Source organism: Boleophthalmus pectinirostris, unplaced genomic scaffold (assembly GCF_026225935.1).
Source record: "Boleophthalmus pectinirostris isolate CB_2022bp ecotype Guang Dong unplaced genomic scaffold, ASM2622593v1 HiC_scaffold_8, whole genome shotgun sequence".
Lineage (NCBI taxonomy): Eukaryota > Metazoa > Chordata > Actinopteri > Gobiiformes > Gobiidae > Boleophthalmus > Boleophthalmus pectinirostris.
Genome location: NW_026571515.1, coordinates 1,537,902 through 1,555,401, shown reverse-complemented (window position 1 = coordinate 1,555,401; position 17,500 = coordinate 1,537,902). Strand labels below are relative to the sequence as shown.

At 47.0% G+C, this 17,500-nt stretch overlaps 2 protein-coding genes across 2 annotated transcripts in view; one reads left to right on the top strand and one right to left on the bottom strand.

Annotated features, from left to right (window-relative positions):
* Positions 1-3,102, top strand: part of kiaa2013 (KIAA2013 ortholog) — an 8,795-nt gene extending 5,693 nt beyond the window's left edge. Inside the window, 2 exon segments of the mRNA XM_055166310.1 lie at positions 1,078-1,931; positions 2,437-3,102. Of these exon segments, the coding sequence (XP_055022285.1) occupies positions 1,078-1,931; positions 2,437-2,475 (893 nt within the window). The 3' untranslated portion in view covers positions 2,476-3,102.
* Positions 3,103-3,590: 488 nt separating this feature from the next.
* LOC110165624 (polyhomeotic-like protein 2) overlaps positions 3,591-17,500 on the bottom strand; it is a 14,461-nt gene continuing 551 nt past the window's right edge. Inside the window, exons 3-11 of the mRNA XM_055165559.1 lie at positions 16,727-16,913; positions 16,448-16,683; positions 14,281-14,365; positions 11,354-11,462; positions 10,264-10,390; positions 9,098-9,266; positions 8,959-9,024; positions 6,028-6,204; positions 3,591-5,946 (exon numbers count right to left, since the gene is read on the bottom strand). Coding sequence (XP_055021534.1) covers positions 6,050-6,204; positions 8,959-9,024; positions 9,098-9,266; positions 10,264-10,390; positions 11,354-11,462; positions 14,281-14,365; positions 16,448-16,683; positions 16,727-16,913 — 1,134 coding nt within the window. The 3' untranslated portion in view covers positions 3,591-5,946; positions 6,028-6,049. The remainder of the gene's footprint in view (positions 5,947-6,027; positions 6,205-8,958; positions 9,025-9,097; positions 9,267-10,263; positions 10,391-11,353; positions 11,463-14,280; positions 14,366-16,447; positions 16,684-16,726; positions 16,914-17,500) is intronic.

Here is a 17,500-nt window from a genome sequence, read left to right as displayed (position 1 = left end):
TCTGGGTTAATTATTGACCAAACCCCATGAAATTTGACTCAGGGATGGACAGTGGGATCCTCTTTCATATTCCAAAGGCTGATCCGGATCTGATCCAGAAGACGGATTTTATCGCAATTTATATAAAAAAATGGGGGTAGTCCTTGGCGGAGGTCTGCGCTCTCTGACTGCTTTTCTAGTGTTTTTGTGTGTTTATGTGTGTGTGTTGTGTGTTTATGTGTGTGTTGTGTGTTTATGTGTGTGTGTTTTGTGTGTGTTGTGTGTGTGTGTGTTTTATGTGTGTGTGTTGTGTGTTTATGTGTGTGTGTTGTGTGTGTGTGTTTATGTGTGTGTGTTGTGTGTGTTTATGTGTGTGTGTTGTGTGTTTTATGTGTTGTGTGTTGTGTGTTTATGTGTGTGTGTTGTGTGTTTATGTGTGTGTGTTGTGTGTTTATGTGTGTGTGTTTTGTGTGTGTGTGTGTGTGTGTTTATGTGTGTGTGTGTGTGTTTATGTGTGTGTGTTGTGTGTGTTGTGTGTGTTATGTGTGTGTTTATGTGTGTGTGTTGTGTGTTTATGTGTGTGTGTGTTGTGTTGTGTGTTTATGTGTGTGTGTTGTGTGTTTATGTGTTTATGTGTGTGTGTGTGTTGTGTGTTTATGTGTGTGTGTTGTGTGTGTTGTGTGTGTTATGTGTGGTTGTGTGTGTGTTGTGTGTTTATGTGTGTGTGTGTGTGTGTTTATGTGTGTGTGTGTTGTGTGTGTGTGTATGTGTGTGTGTGTGTGTTTATGTGTGTGTGTTGTTTATATGTTGTGTGTTATGTGTGTGTGTTGTGTTGTTTATGTGTGTGTTGTGTGTTTATGTGTGTGTGTTGTGTGTTTATATGTGGTTGTGTGTGTGTTGTGTGTTGTGTGTGTGTGTGTGTGTGTGTGTGTGTGTGTGTGTGTGTGTGTTTGTGTGTGTTGTGTGTGTGTGTGTGTTTATGTGTGTGTGTTGTGTGTTTATGTGTGTTATGTGTGTGTTATGTGTGTGTTATGTGTGTGTGTTGTGTGTTTATGTGTGTGTGTTGTGTGTTTATGTGTGTGTGTGTGTTGTGTGCAGGTGTGGAGATGAGGCGGATCACAGACTCTCACACTCCGTCGAGCCGCACGGTGAACTCGACTCTGTTCTACACTCTGAGCGCGAGTCCGGCCCCTCTGCTCGACCTGCGCCTGGGCCCCGACGAGCGCTCGCGCCTCGAGTCCAGCCTCAACTACGCCGACCACTGCTTCAGCGGCCACGCCACCATGCACGCCGAGAACCTGTGGCCCGAGCGCCTGAGCAGCGCCGCCCACATCCTGCAGCTGGTGACGCTGTGGACGCTGACGCTGCAGAAGCGCGGCTGTAAGGCGCTGGTGGCGGCCGGGGCCCACGGCGTCGTCCAGGCCATGGTGCTGAGCTTCGGCGGGCTCCAGTTCACCGAGAACCACCTGCAGTTCCAGGCCGACCCCGACGTGCTCCACAACAGCTACGCCCTGCGGGGGATCCACTACAACCAGGACCTGCTGAGCCTGGCCGTGCTGCTGGACGTGGAGGGGAAGCCCTTCCTGCACGTGTCGGTGAAGCCGCAGGAGAAACCGGTGAAGCTCTACGCCTGCGAGGCCGGATGCATGAACGAGCCCGTGGAGCTCACCTCCGAGCTCAAAGGACACACGTTCCCCGTGATGGTGACGCAGCCCATCACCCCCCTGCTCTACATCTCCACCGACCTGCGCCACCTGCAGGACCTGCGCCACACGCTGCACCTCAAGGCCATCCTGGCCCACGAGGAGCACATGGCGAACCGGTACCCGGGTCTGCCCTTCCTCTTCTGGTTCAGTGTGGCTTCCCTCATCACGCTCTTCCATCTGTTCCTCTTCAAACTCATTTACAACGAGTACTGTGGCCCCGGGGCCAAGCCGCTCTTCAGGAGTAAGGTATAAACGCCCAGACCGGACCGGACCAGACCAGACCGGACCGGACTGCTGTCTCTCACTGGCTTCCTCTTGTTGTGTGGAAAGGTTCAAATGAAGGAGCACGACACTGAACTCTTCACTTTGTAACGTCGACAAGCACAAATGATTCGTTCTGATTTTTCACCGTTGGTTCTGTTGGTTTCCTCTCTTCCTGTGTGCAGTGGTGTGAGGGCGGAGCCTCGTCCGGGGCGGGGGGGTCGGGGTTGGTTGGGGGCAGTTGGGGGCGGGGTTGTTTGGGGGTGGGGCTTTATGTTGGAGTGAGTTTTTGGTCTGACGTGTGGAGCTGTGGCCCTCAGGGGCCCGAGCCTTGTGCACTGTTCTGTTCAGCTCTGCTCTCGTGTTCTGCTGTTGAATGAGCTTTTTCTATTTGAATGACTAAATTAAATGAACCAAACCTGTGGGCGTGGCTTCTTCTTGCTGCTCTGTGATTGGCTGAGGCAGATCTAACCTGTTGCTCTCACTCCAGGGCTCCAGGAGCGAGGACGAGGTCAGGATGTCTGTGTGAAGCTCCGGTCCTGGAGCCGCTCGGGTCCATCTGCTCTGAGCTCAGAGTTTGAAGAAAAACCTGAGATATTTGTTCCTCGTGAGCAAATGTCACGTCACTGAAGCTGTGAAACGTGTGAAATAAATGAAGTTTAATTCACTTGAGTGTGGCTCCTGTGGCTCGTGACACATGGAGCTCAACAGCGACACCTGCCTCCTGCTGACGGGACGACACTTCCACTCACAGAGTTTAAAATAATTAATATTAAACATTTTAAAGCTCAGGGCCAATCAGCTCAAAACATGAAACCTTTAATCAAACATCTGTTTGTGAAACTTTAGAATCTAAATTATTTAAACTTTTCCCTGAATCTCATTTTTTAAATCAGCTTTTTGGACTTAATTATTTTCCATAATATGATTGTTTTTAACACGGAGCTGGTTTGTCTCTGAACTCTTTATATTGGATTTTTTTAAAAAGTCTTTGTGAAAAGTGAATGGAGTTTTTCCTTCTGGACCCAGACTCTGTGTTGATCCGTCAAGACGCTGAGGCGGAGTTTTCCTCCGGGCCACAGGGGGCAGACGGACAAACTCCTGCTCAACATTTAAGCCTGAATAAAGCTCTAAAGTTCTGGAGGCTCATTCTAAACTTTTCTAACTCTCATGTCTGAAAACTCTGCACTGACACCACAGAGCAAAAACTGGAGGGTGAAATATTTCAGAGTTGTTTTTAACATTTAAAAAGTGTTATTTTAACTATTTGAAAGTTAAATGGGGGTTTGAGTTGAGGTTATTCCCCAGAGTTGATATGGGTGAAGTGAATTTAACTTCCTCTAGTGTTAATTCAGTTTCTTACAGTATTGTTGTGTGTGTTGTTGAGTTAAATCAGGATAACTCTAGAGTGTAAACAGATAACACTTTGTAAACGTTCATATAACTCTGGATTTGGGGTTAAACAGGAACTTTGGTCCAGTTTTACTTCATGAACATTTACACAAATGTTAAATTAACTCTAGAACAGAGTGACTCAGATAAACTCTGAGAAAATGTTCAAACTGACTCTGTGAGAGTTGATTTTAAAACAACACTTTTTCTGTTTTTATATTTGAGCCTTGATGAAAAAGTCTGGACGCTCGATCTATGAAAACATAAACTGATTTTATTTTAGATCAGTTTTAATTCACAAACAGAACATTAAAAAAAACAAAAACAAACCCTGAAGTGTTAAAAGACGATTCGATTCACATTTTTTGAGCTCAGACACAAACACAAACAGAAACAGAAACAACCATTTCTTTTACTGGTACAAATATTTGGTCTTGGACATAAACAGGAAGTGAGCACGGGCGCGTTTCCGGCTCCATCGCTCTGCACCTGTCGACCTGCACCTGCCGCCCTGCACCTGCCGCCCTGCACCTGTCGCCCTGCACCTGTCGCCCTGAGCCTCGGCCTGGTTCTGGTCTGAAAATGTTGGTCCACGTGATCCTGGAGTTTTTATTTCACTGTTTTGTTTGTGTTTAAAATCCTGATCCTGAAACGGACCTGGATCTAAATTCACCCTCTGAATAAACCAGGACTAAACCAGGACTAAACCAGGACTAAACCAGGACTAAAGCAGGATCAAAACGGGACTAGACCGGGACTAGACCAGGATGAGACCAGGAGGATTAGAGCCAGTTTAGTTCTGGTCTAGTCCTGGTTTAGACCAGAACTAAACCAAGACTAGACCAGGATGAGACCAGAAGTAAATCAGGAATAAACCAAGATTAGGGTGGGACTAGACCAGGACTAAACCAGGGCCAAAGCAGGACTAAATCAGAACTACACCTGGACTAGATCAGGACTAGACTGGGCCTAAACCAAGACTAAATCAGGGTTAGACCAGGAGTAAACCAAGACTAGACAGTCACTAGACCAGGAATAAACCAGGATTAGACCGGGACTAAGACAGTACTTGACCGGGACTAAACCAGGGCCAAAGCAGGACTAAACCAGGACTAAATCAGAACCATAACATGACTAGACCAGGACAAAAGCAGGATCAAAACCGTCTGAGGTCTCAGACAGTCTAGACCGTGGTTCTTCGTGGACCTGTTTTTGTTCAGACCCTGGTTCTGATCCGGGGCGTCTGGATTTACAATAGAAAAATAAACTTAACGAAATCTTCCGCTGAATTAAACAAAAGTAAAACAGAATAAAGAGTCCAGAGAAGATTCTCCTTCAGACGCTTCAAAAAGTTCATTTACAATCAAGGTTCTAACAGTGTGACGGGTTCTAACGGCGCAGAACCGAACCTGGACCACGGGGACTCTCCAGGAACCTTCAAGAACCTTCAAGAACCTTCAAGAACCTTCAGACCAGAGACGGACTGACATTTGCACTTTTTAGATTTTTTGTTCGGCCTGAAATCTCCAACACAGACCGAGAGATTTTTCCTGCTGCTTCAAAAGTCGAAGAGAAAACGGCACAAAACGTGACACGGCTCTGAAAGGGGGTTTGGGTGAGTGCGCGACCTGCTCGTCTCCACGGAGATGTTCTTGTTTTGCCAGAAATGTTCCATGTTGTGACTTGAATCATGTCAAAAGAGACAGAAAACACTCAGTAAAGTTCACGTAGAGGCTCCACGGCTCCTCAACCTGTTCCCAGTTTGTATTTGTTTAAAGTTCCATCTGATGTAAAATAACTCTTTTCACATTGTGTCTTCTGCACATAAACAAGCACAGTTTGGGTTTTGGAACGTCCACACACCACAACACACACGTCACAGACCAGGAACTATGAAAGGCTAAAGAGGCCGAAACAAACACGACTTTGACCCAAAAGTCACATTTTTAACAAATTTGCACAAAAAGAAGAACTTGGCACATCAATTATTTAAGACGGGAGCAGCACAAGAACTGAGAAAAATCCAGCACATCGTCTTACTGCAAAATGTGACATTTATTAGGACATATGTCTTAATAAATGTGAAAATTATTCACATTTTGCAAGTAAAACAGTGTGTGGGATTTTTAACAAATCTGCGCTGAAATGCCAAAATAAGGACAGAGATACACTTCTATTTTAGACACATTTACACAAATAATAATAGGTGAAAAGAAGTGATTTTGATGTTTAGTGACTCTTTAAAGAACAAAATTTGAAGAAAATGATCAAAATAGGCCCAAAAACATCAGCAGAGCTCATGGACCATGGTTTTCTCCAGGTTCTGAACTGTCAATTTCAGCACTGGCCATGAAAAAAAAACACAATATCAGTCGATCTCTACTCCAGAGGCGCGTGGAGGCCCCTGGATGGAGGAGGTCCCTGGTCTGTGGAGGTTCTGGGTCCAGTGGAGATCTCAGGTGGAGGTCCTGGGTGGAGGTCTCAGGTGGAGGTCCTGGGTGGAGGTCTCAGGTGGAGGTCCTGGGTGGAGGTCTCAGGTGGAGGTCCTGGGTGGAGGTCTCAGGTGGAGGTCCTGGGTGGAGGTCTCAGGTGGAGGTCTCAGGTGGAGGTGGAGGTCCTGGGTGGAGGTCTCAGGTGGAGGTCTGGTGGAGGTCTGGGTGGAGGTCTCAGGTGGAGGTCTCAGGTGGAGGTCCTGGAGCTGCGGCGCTGCACTAGGAGTCTTTGAGGAGGTTGATCTGAGCAAAGATCTTGAGCGCAGGTCCCAGTTTGATGTTCATGGTGCTCATGAGGTGATCCTCCTTGAGCAGCAGCAGAGCCTGACCGTCGATCTCCTGAGAACGAAACTCCTCTGCGATGTCCAGACAACCTGTGCCACAAAACACCAGAGTTTTTTATTTAAACACCACGCGACGCACGCGACGCACGCGACGCACGCGACGCACGCGACGCACGCGACGCACGCGACGCACGCGACGCACGCGACGCACGCGACGCACGCGACGCACGCGACGCACGCGACGCACGCGACGCACGCGACGCACGCGACGCACGCGACGCACACAGAAACGCACACACACAAACGCACACACAGACACACACACAAACAATCACACACACACAGAACACACACACAACACACACAACACACACAAACACACAGAACACACACAAACACAGACACACACACAGACCACACACACACACACAGACGACACACACAGACACACACACACACACAGACACACACACACACACACAGACACACACACACACACACACACACACACACACACAGACACACACACACACACACGACACACACACACAGACACACACACACACACAGACACACACACACACACAGACACACACACACACACACACACACACACAGACACACACACAGACACACACACACACACACAGACACACACACACACAGACACACACACACACACACACACACACACACACACACACAGACACACACACACACACACACACACACACACACACACACACACACACACACACACAGACACACACACACACACACACACACACAGACACACACACACACACGACACACACACACACACACACACAGACACACACACACACACACACACACACACACACACACACACACAGACACACACACACACAGACACACACACACACACACACACACACACACAGACACACACACACAGACACACACACACACACACAGACACACACACACACACACACACACACACACACACACAGACACACAGACACACACACACACACACACACAGACACACACACACAGACACACACACACACACACACACACACACACACACAGACACACACACACACACACACAGACACACACACACACACACACACACGACACACACACACAGACACACACACAGACACACACACACACACAGACACACACACACACACACAGACGTTGATGACAAAGAGACCTTTTGTTTTACAGCTCCGCGCTGCTTCCTGTATTTTTGTGCTTTTCTTCTCTTTTTTTTCCACAAACTGCTGCTTAACTCAAGTAAAATGATGATAAATGATAAATATTTATATTTATACACACGAGAAGAATCCACCAAACCAAAGACGAGTTAGAACAATTAGAAAAGCATGAAAACAAAAACTGTGCTGGACACAGTTTGGAAAATAAAAGTCTGATCTTGGTGTTTTTTAATAATGACGAAAAACACTGAGACTTTGATGGAAAAGTGTAACAAACAACAACAAACTCCTGATGCTCCGCAGTGACCTCACACTGGGGGTGTTCTACATGTGTGTGTATTGGCAGAATGTTCACACATTAGGAAACACTGCCGGAAAAGTTTTAAGATCGTCTGAAAACTCAAGAAAAAACACATTTAAAGAGCGTTTTCAGTTTCCTGTGATCAGTCTGACTGTTCTTCGTTCTCTTCAGGAGTTTAAGTTTCAACAAAAAGGTGAAAGTGACAAACTTAACATGATCAGATTTTTTAAAATCCTAAACACTCCTGGTTTGTGGAGGTTGGTGATAATAAAATAGTGAATCCAGTTTGTAATTGAGGAAAACTTTTCTGCACTCGACCCGTTCACGACAAACATGTGAGTCAGTACAGTCACTTTTTTGTGTGTTTTAGTCGTTTTTAAGCAGATTTTCTGTATTTTACCTAAACAAATGACAGTTTATGTTTCTCTTTACTGTTGGTGGGTGATAAATTGGTCAAAAATAACAAATTACTGGGACATTTTTTTTATAAAACTGGGACAAATCAGTGGTTTTATATAAATCTGTGGGACAGGGGACACACGCTCAAACTGGGACTGTCCCGGGGAAACAGGGACGACTGGACACTCTAGACCAGACATGTCAAACTCAGGCCTATGGGCCAAATTCGGCCTGCGATATAATTATATTTGGCCCATGAGATCAAATCAAATCTGTATCAGAGCTGTCAGCGCACACAGATCGACTCTAGACACATGATTTATTTAAAATGTTGTTATTATTTTATATTCAGTTTGTTCTGGATTCAATGTTTAAGCAAAACTATTATTAAATATTTATTTTAATAAGAAAAGGTCTCAAAGAAGTGAAAACCTGCAGATGTTGTTGAAATTTTTCAATAAATATTTAGTTTGTCCCACGACTTAGTCCCAGTTTTTAATTTTGGCCTCTGTGAGTTTGAGTTTGACTCTCCTGCCCTGGACTAACTGAAAAACTTTTGTCTAATCGTACAAATCATTTTAGCTGTTGTAGTTTCAACCGAGTTGGTTCTTTCTGCTCAGATTGTGTTAAAATAAAAGATCAGATTAAAGTCGAGTGTCCAGACGTCCCCGTTTCCCTGTTTTGTGTTGAGTCTCTGTCCCTGCAGATTTATACAAAACCACTGATTTGTCTCAGTTTTATACAAGAAATGTCCCACGTGTTTGTTATTTTTGACCAGTTTCTTACCCACCAACATTAAAAAGGAGAGAGTTTGTCATTTTTTAAGCTAAAACACAGAAAACTGAGACTGAAAATGGTCCAAGTTTTCACCGTTTTATTCACATTAAACAAATAAAATATAAAAATAATAAAGCAGACGTGGTTCGTACTGACCTGGGAGAGAGCGGATGAAGTCGTACACCTGGTCCACGTTCCAGCGTCCGGGGTCGGAGGGCAGGAGGCCGCGAGGGAGCGAGCCGGAGCCCAGGAGGAGGCGCTGTGCGGGGGACAGGAGCGGGGACGTGACGGGGGAAGTGACGGGGGGCGGCGAGCGCGGGGACGTGAGGGGGGCGGCGAGCGCGGCGGGACGTGAGGGGGGGCGGCGAGCGCGGGGACGACGCTCCGGGGTACGGCAGGTCGGCGCACTGACTGGACTCTCCCTGCGCCGGCTGAGGAGACGGACACGACCCCGGCGCCGACTTCTGACCAAAGAAAACACATCACAAGAAAAGTTCTACTGTTTATCGCACAAAAGTGACTCTCGAGTTAAAGCTGCACTGTGTAACTTTTCTGTTGGGGGTCCGTCGCCTTCTTGTTTCCATGGAGACGTTATGGCTTTGTCTGGAATGTTTCACAGACGCCACGTTTACATGATGTTTTTTAATTCCGAATTAATAGTTCTGAATTAAAATATTCTCCTTGCTAAAAACAGGACTAAACCAGGACTAAACCAGGACTAAACCAGGTCTAAACCAGGACTAAACCAGGACTAAACCAGGACTAAACAGGACTAAACCAGGACTAAACCAGGTCTAAACCAGGACTAAACCAGGTCTAAACCAGGACTAAACCAGGACTAAACCAGGACTAAACCAGGACTAAACCAGGTCTAAACCAGGTCTAAACCAGGACCAGGACTAAAACCAGGTCTAAAACCAGGACTAAACCAGGTAAACCAGGTCTAAACCAGGACTAAACCAGGTCTAAACCAGGTCTAAACCAGGTCTAAACCAGGACTAAACCAGGACTCTAAACCAGGTAAACCAGGTCTAAACCAGGTCTAAACCAGGACTAAACCAGGACTAAACCAGGTCTAAACCAGGAAAAACCAGGTCTAAACCAGGTAAACCAGGTCTAAACCAGGACTAAACCAGGACTAAACCAGGACTAAACCAGGTCTAAACCAGGTCTAAACCAGGTCTAAACCAGGACTTAAACCAGGTCTAAACCAGGACTAAACCAGGTCTAAACCAGGACTAAACCAGGTCTAAACTAGGAAACTAAACCAGGTCTAAACCAGGACTAAACCAGGTCTAAACCAGGTCTAAACCAGGTCTAAACCAGGTCTAAACCAGGTCTAAACCAGGACTAAACCAGGTCTAAACCAAAACTAAAAACAGAACTAAAAACAGAACTAAAACAGGACTAAAAGCAAGTCTAAACCAGGACTAAACCAGGACTTATTTGTTGGGGACTCACCCTCCTGCGGGGCGGTTCCTGGGGGCAGTTCCGGAGGGCGTTGTTCTCTCGTTGTCTCTTCAGATTCTCGATGGAGGTTTTGGCGTTTGGGAACAGCCCGACTCTCTTGGAGCAGCTCACACTGTACCTGCACAAACACAAACACAAACACAGCTTGGATCTAGAATAAAAACTGGACAAGGCTCCTCCGCTCTGTGAAGCTGTGGAGTTTGGATGGACATAAGTTGTGCCAATAAACGATCGAGGAAAACAGGATTTTGACTCTTTTGTTTGCAGAAACAGTGAACTTCACACAGGACGAGTCTGGCCGCTACGTCACTGAAAACAACATGACACCATCTTGGATTCAGCTTCAGATTCGGTTACAGTTCTGTGGTCTGGACCCAAAGCCTTCGTCAGGTCTCGAGTCTGACTCCCACCGTCCAATCAGATTTGTTTATCTGAGTAGAGCAGGTGAAACGAAGGAGCTCATTGGTCGCCGCTCGTACTGAACAAAAAGACATTTCTCTCACCTCACATGAAAAAAACAGACTGGACACAGACCGGGCACAGACCGGACACAGACCAGACACAGACCTGGCACAGACCGGGCACAGACCGGGCACAGACCGGACACAGACCGGACACAGACCTGGCACAGACCGGACACAGACCTGGCACAGACCTGGCACAGACCGGACACAGACCGGACACAGACCTGACACAGACCGGACACAGACCGGACACAGACCTGGCACAGACCGGGCACAGACCGGACACAGACCGGACACAGACCGGGCACAGACCGGACACAGACCGGACACAGACCTGGCACAGACCTGGCACAGACCGGACACAGACCGGCACAGACCGGACACAGACCGGACACAGACCGGACACAGACCTGGCACAGACCGGACACAGACCGGACACAGACCGGGCACAGACCTGGCACAGACCGGACACAGACCGGACACAGACCGGACACAGACCGGACACAGACCTGGCACAGACCGGACACAGACCGGACACAGACCGGCACAGACCTGGCACAGACCGGACACAGACCGGACACAGACCGGACACAGACCGGGCACATGTTTGCACTCACCGTTTGGCACAGACCGTCGAGCAGAACCTCTTGGACCTCTTGAAGGCCGAGGTGAAGTCCACCTTTCCGCAGAGCTCGCAGGTCAGCACAGGCTCCTGCAGCTTCAGCTCTGCACAAACACAAAACACCAGACACGAGCTCCAGCATCAGAAGAACACGGACGAACTGGAACCAGGAGCAAAACGAACATCTCAACATTCTTTATTTATCCTGATGATGTTTAAAAAAAAAAAAAGCTCAGATTAATTAGATTAGCTGAGAGCAGAAAGTGCAGAGCACAATTAGAATCTCACTTCCTAAGGTTTAAAACTTCTTCTTTTTGACTACTGTCCTTCCAGTTGTTTGTTTTTTGCTATTTAAAGTTCCCATATCACTGTGCTCTGTTCTCATGTAGTTTCCTCATCACAAACAGACTAGAGCAGGGGTGGGCAAACTACGGCCCAGGGGCCGTATGAGGCCCTTTAAACTAGAGCCCGACCGATATATCGGTTGGCCGATATTATTGGCTGATATGGGCAACTTTAGGCATATCGGCTATCGGCCGATATGCTTGCTGATAGGGGCCGATATTTCACGTGGGCAGGTTATACCTCGTTATAAAACTTAGACTCTCTACATTCTGTTCATTTAATCCAATTTACAGACAGATAAATGTCCAAATATGTGGCTCCACATCAGTATTTATCTACGGAGTCATTTGTGTGTGTGTGTCCGTACTGTCCCTGAACACACCACAGAGTCGCGTCACTCAAGTGTGTTTGTTTACACCTTTAGACACAGATCCAAACACTGAGATTATTTTCTTTTTACGGACAATCGGTTTGAGTCTGGATTAAAAGGACATTTATTAGTGCAGATTTGTGATGTGGGAGGAGCCTGTGTGAGCGGTGAGTGTTGGAAATATGTCGACTCTGAAGCTAGTTTTTGTCATTTGTTATGGGTTAGCTGCTGTAGCTCCGCACATAAACAGACTGTTTTCTATTGGTCTGTTCTAAAGTGATTATATTGGCCGTATATTTGCTACTGGACCTGCACTGATATGTAAATGAGCTGTGAACAGACGTGTGAATTATGACATTTGCGCATATAATTAATTACCGCGGCGCGCACGTATTTACGGCTAAAGGCTAATAGCGCTAGTTTCTTTACTAGTTATGGGTCCGGTCGCGAACGAAATGACTCTTAGAACCGACTCTTTGAAGGGAACGACGGGAGCCTGATCCTTATTGGGAGCCGTGTTTTCTTTTTCTCTCACTTTTTTTCTCTTCACGCCGCGTGATTCGTGGTTTGACAGCAGCAGCGGCTGAAAACGAAACTTTGAGAAATTTGCCTGTACGTAGGATTAAAAAATATATAAAAAAAACAAGCATATTTGACTGTAGTTTAGCATAAAATAAATAAGTCCCGGTTTAGTCCTTTTTCAGTCCTGGTTCAGTCCTGATTCAGTCCTGCTTTAGACGTGCTTTAGACCTGCTTGCAACAAAACAATCTGAAGAGCCACTTGGGAGCCAAAAGAACCAGCAGCTTTTAGTGAGCCGAGCCAAAAGAGCCGGTTCTCTAAAAAGAACTGGAATAAACATCACTAGTGCCAACCTACTGTCTGTAAATATGATGTAAAGAGGCAGAATAACAATAAATGTTTCCTAAATAAACCCAATTTAAAATCCACCAGAGCCAAACCTAAGTTTTTTAAACAATTCAACATTTACAGTGAATTTTTACATCACTAAATATATCGGTGATTATATCGGCAGCTCCAACTCACATTATATCGGTTTCATATCGGCCACAGCAAAATCCATATCGGTCGGGCTCTACTTTAAACCTTTTAATCTGGCCCGCCGAACTGGAATAAATTACAATAATAAACCTTGTTGATGTTTTGTCAAGTATTTCCGGCGTTTCCCAGTAGATGGCGCACTATATATATATATATATATATATATATATATATATATATATATATATATATATATATATATATATACATTGAGGTGCAGTGTATTATGTTGGCTGCAATGCTTTATGGGAAAGTGTTCTTACAGGAGTTATTCGGACCATGAGTGAAGTAGAAGTGTTCAAGATATAAGGTTGCACTGCTTCCATTTTAATTTGGTAAAAATTGAACATGGAAGATTTATTGATGCTATGTTGTAATTCTTGATGCATGGAACGTCTTAGAGTCTGGTTTTACTGCACGCGCAGGTGTGGACGTGTGTGAGTGTGTCACGTGAGCCTTGTTTTCGAGCCGTTTCTCAGTTAGACTCGAGAACGGTTAGTTCACGATTTACATTCTCCTGTGGTGTGCAGTGGAACAGATCTATACACTTTTTTGTGTTCTGAATCTTTCGTGACGCGTAGTGCACGACCTACATACGCGTAAATACAAATGTAATGAAGCCGAGCTCTTAACACGTTATGTCCTGTCTTCTGTCCGGCCCTTCAGTCAAATTTTAGGACCCTATGTGGCCCGCGAGCCAAAAAGTTTGCCCACCCCTGGACTAGAGCGTGGAAACCCGACTGAAATCTGACGGGACCCAAACCTGAACTTATGCTCGGGCTCGGTCAAACTCTGAAACATCAGCGCGATAAAACATTTGAAATGTAAAATTAAAAACAGCTTAAGGCCGACACACACTCCAGGATTTTTTGGTCCTAAGAGTTTTTTAAACGTGAGACAAAAAGTGCACACACCACAGACACGAGGAGAATCTGAAGAGATTTTAAATCTCCGATCACAAAGACTGCAGTGGGACTTGTCTGAGGACCACAGGATATAAATCTGTGAGCGTTGAAGGCATCAGTCAAACTTCTTTTAGATCCAAGTCAAAACTGTGTGATTATTATTTGTGAAATGTGGAGCAAAACTTCAGTCTTTTATGCTTTAAAAATCCTGAATCTGGAGATAAAGTCGAGGAGAGCGGCACCTTTGAGAGGGACGCAGTCTGTCTTCATGTCCCCTCGGTGTCTCCTCAGGCTCAGGCAGTCCACGGAGAACGACGGACGCTCCAACTGCACACAAACGCACGCAAACACACACAAACACACACACACACACACACACACACAACACACACACACACACACACACACACCGACAAACACACACACACACACACACACACAGGTTAGACGTTTCCATCATTTGTGGTTGGACGTTCAAGTTGAATTGTGTAACTTTTCTGGTGCAGGGTTCATCAAATGCTTTTCTTCATGGAGATGTTCCACAGTACGGCATTAAACCTTTCTATCTCCACGGAGACCAAACCAGACCCAGTTCCAGGTCAGCTCTGTGGAGAGGCGACTCCGCTCACAGTCTCAATGTCAGTTTTTCTAGGGAATTTTGAGGTTTAGTCCTGGTTTAGACCTGGTTTAGACCTGGTTTAGACCTGGTTTAGACCTGGTTTAGTCCTGGTTTAGACCTGGTTTAGTCCTGGTTTAGACCTGGTTTAGACCTGGTTTAGTCCTGGTTTTAGTCCTGGTTTAGACCTGGTTTAGTTTTCCTGGTTTAGACCTGGTTTAGTCCTGGTTTAGTCCTGGTTTAGTCCTGGTTTAGTCCTGGTTTAGACCTGGTTTAGTCCTGGTTTAGTCCTGGTTTATTGCTTTGTCTGGAATGTTCCACAGTATGGCATTAAACCTTTCTATCTCCATGGAAACCAAACCAGACCCAGTTCCAGGTCAGATCTGTGGAGAGGCGACACTCACAGTCTGAATGTTTGTTTTTCTGGGGATTTTTGTGGTTTAAATAAAAAAAAAAACACCTGTAATTGAATAACCATAAAGTCAAGCTGCTGTTTAATGTCACACTGTGGAACATTTCAGGCAGAGTAATGACATCTCCATAGAAACCAGCAGGTGACGGACCCCAAAATAAAAAGTTCCACAGTGCAGCTTTTTTTTCCTGGAGCCTGGTCCTGACCTTTAACCTGAACCCTAAACGTTGTCAGTTAAATCCTGAATCCAAACGTCCGGTGTGGAGCTCGTGTTTTTTCTGGAAAGAACTAAACCCACGGCAGGATTTTTATTCAGCTGCGTTTCAAAAACACTTCTGGATTATGTCAGAGATAATCCTGAGTCCTGTCAATCAAACAACAGCTGCACTGTTTTCCTCATGACCTTTTTTCTCTTTTATTTTGACTTGTACATTTACATTTATATAATTCTGTTTTATTTCACACGTGTTTCTCGCTCTTTTTTTTTTGCTGCTTATTTAAAATGTATTATTACATTTCTATTTTTATTTTTATTCTATTTTCTTTGTGATTATATTATTTTGTGATGTGTGTCTCCTGTGTCCAAATCATCTCCATCCATCCATGTTCTTCCTCGCCCTACGTGGAGGAGCAGCGGCTCTACTCCGAGCTCCTCACTCTGTCTCTGTGGAGGAAACTCATTTGTGTCTCTTGTATCGTGGATCTGGTCCTTCGGGTCGTGACCAGAGGTGAGGGGAGGAACGGAGACTGACGCTAAATCCAGACTCAGTTCCTCTTCACCACAACGACCGATACAGCGACCGCATCACTGCCCACGCTGCACCTGTCCACCTGTCACTCTGCCCACGCTGCACCTGTCCACCTGTCAATCTGCCCACACTGCACCTGTCCACCTGTCAATCTGCCCACGCTGCACCTGTCCACCTGTCAATCTGCCCACGCTGCACCTGTCCACCTGTCAATCTCACGCTCCGTCCTCCCCTCACTCCAGAACAAACGCCTCAAGAGGAAGGAGGAGTCAAATCATTTCCCTTGTGGATCAATAAAGTTTGTCTAAAGTCTAATTAAAAAGAATCAAAGTGAATCTTTTTTGTTTCCAGATCAGAAACATTGACACACGTCGGTTTCTGTTTCTGTTCTTGTATAGATCTTGTATTTTGTGTATAAACTGGGACAAATCGGTGGTTTTGTATAAATCTGCAGAGACAGAGGACACAGACTCAAAACTGGACTGTCCCAGGGACACAGGGACACGTGGACTCTGTGGACTCTGTGGACTCTCTGTGGACTCTGTGGACTCTGTGGACTGTGTGGACTGTGTGGACTGTCTGTGGACTCTGTGGACTCTGTGGACTCTGTGTGGTGGGTTTGAGATACTCACGGGGAACGGCGTGTTTCCCTCCTGGATCACGAAGCCTTCGATCAGGTGGGTGAGGATGGGGGACCTGCCCGGGGGCTGCTCCGGTTTGCGCTCTCCACTGTGCTGGCCCCCATGGCTCCCCCGTGGCTCCCTCCGTGGCTCCCGTGGCTCCCTCCGTGGCTCCCTCCGTGGCTCCCGTGGCTCCCGCTGCCTCCGTGGCTCCCGGTCCCGGAGGTCATGGCGGGAGCGGAGCAGAGCTCAGCACGAACAGTGGACGGGGACAGAGGACAGGGGCAGGACCAGAGGCAGGAGCAGAGGCAGTGGCAGGGTCAGTGGCAGGGCAGGAGCAGTGGCAGGGGCAGGGCAGGGCAGGTGGCAGGGGGGCAGGGTCAGGCAGGGTCAGGGTCACTGGTTCTTCCAGATGCTTCACGCGCTCATGTCCCGGAGCTCTGCGGGGCAGGCGCGCGCGCGCACACCCCGCGTGGATCTGCGTGAAAAGATGAAAACACGAGCTCTGGAGCAGAAAAGCGCACGTGGAGCTGCGGCGTAAATCTTTACGTCATGAGATCACGGTTCGAACAGATCCGAGCCCCGCGCGCGTGTTGGTCAGACTCGGCTCGTGCGCTCGTGTTTCAAGTGGAGCTCGTGAACTTTTGTGTTTACGTGAACAGATCCACGTCCACGTGCGCTTCAACACAAAGAACAAGAGTAACGCGTTACTTTCCACAGACCGTGTCCGTGCGCAGACCGGAGCGGCGCGCGCGCGGGGCTGTGCGCGGTGTTTGTCCGTAACAAAAGCGGAGGGAAGAGGCTCTTTGTTCCCCGCGTCCCCGCTCCCGGTGTCCCGGTGTCCCGGTGTCCCGGCAGCTGCGCGGGCCCGTGCGCGCTCTCGGTGCCTCCTCTGTCCGCTGCTCACGGCCGCGGGGACGCGCTCAGCTCCGGTTCATTTCACAACAACTTTTCCTCCATAAAAGTTCTTTTCTCCAGCGTCAGAGGAACAGCCGCGGTCCTCCTCCACACACTTCCGCCTCACGCCCTTTCACAATAAAACCACCACAATAAAACACACTGTCC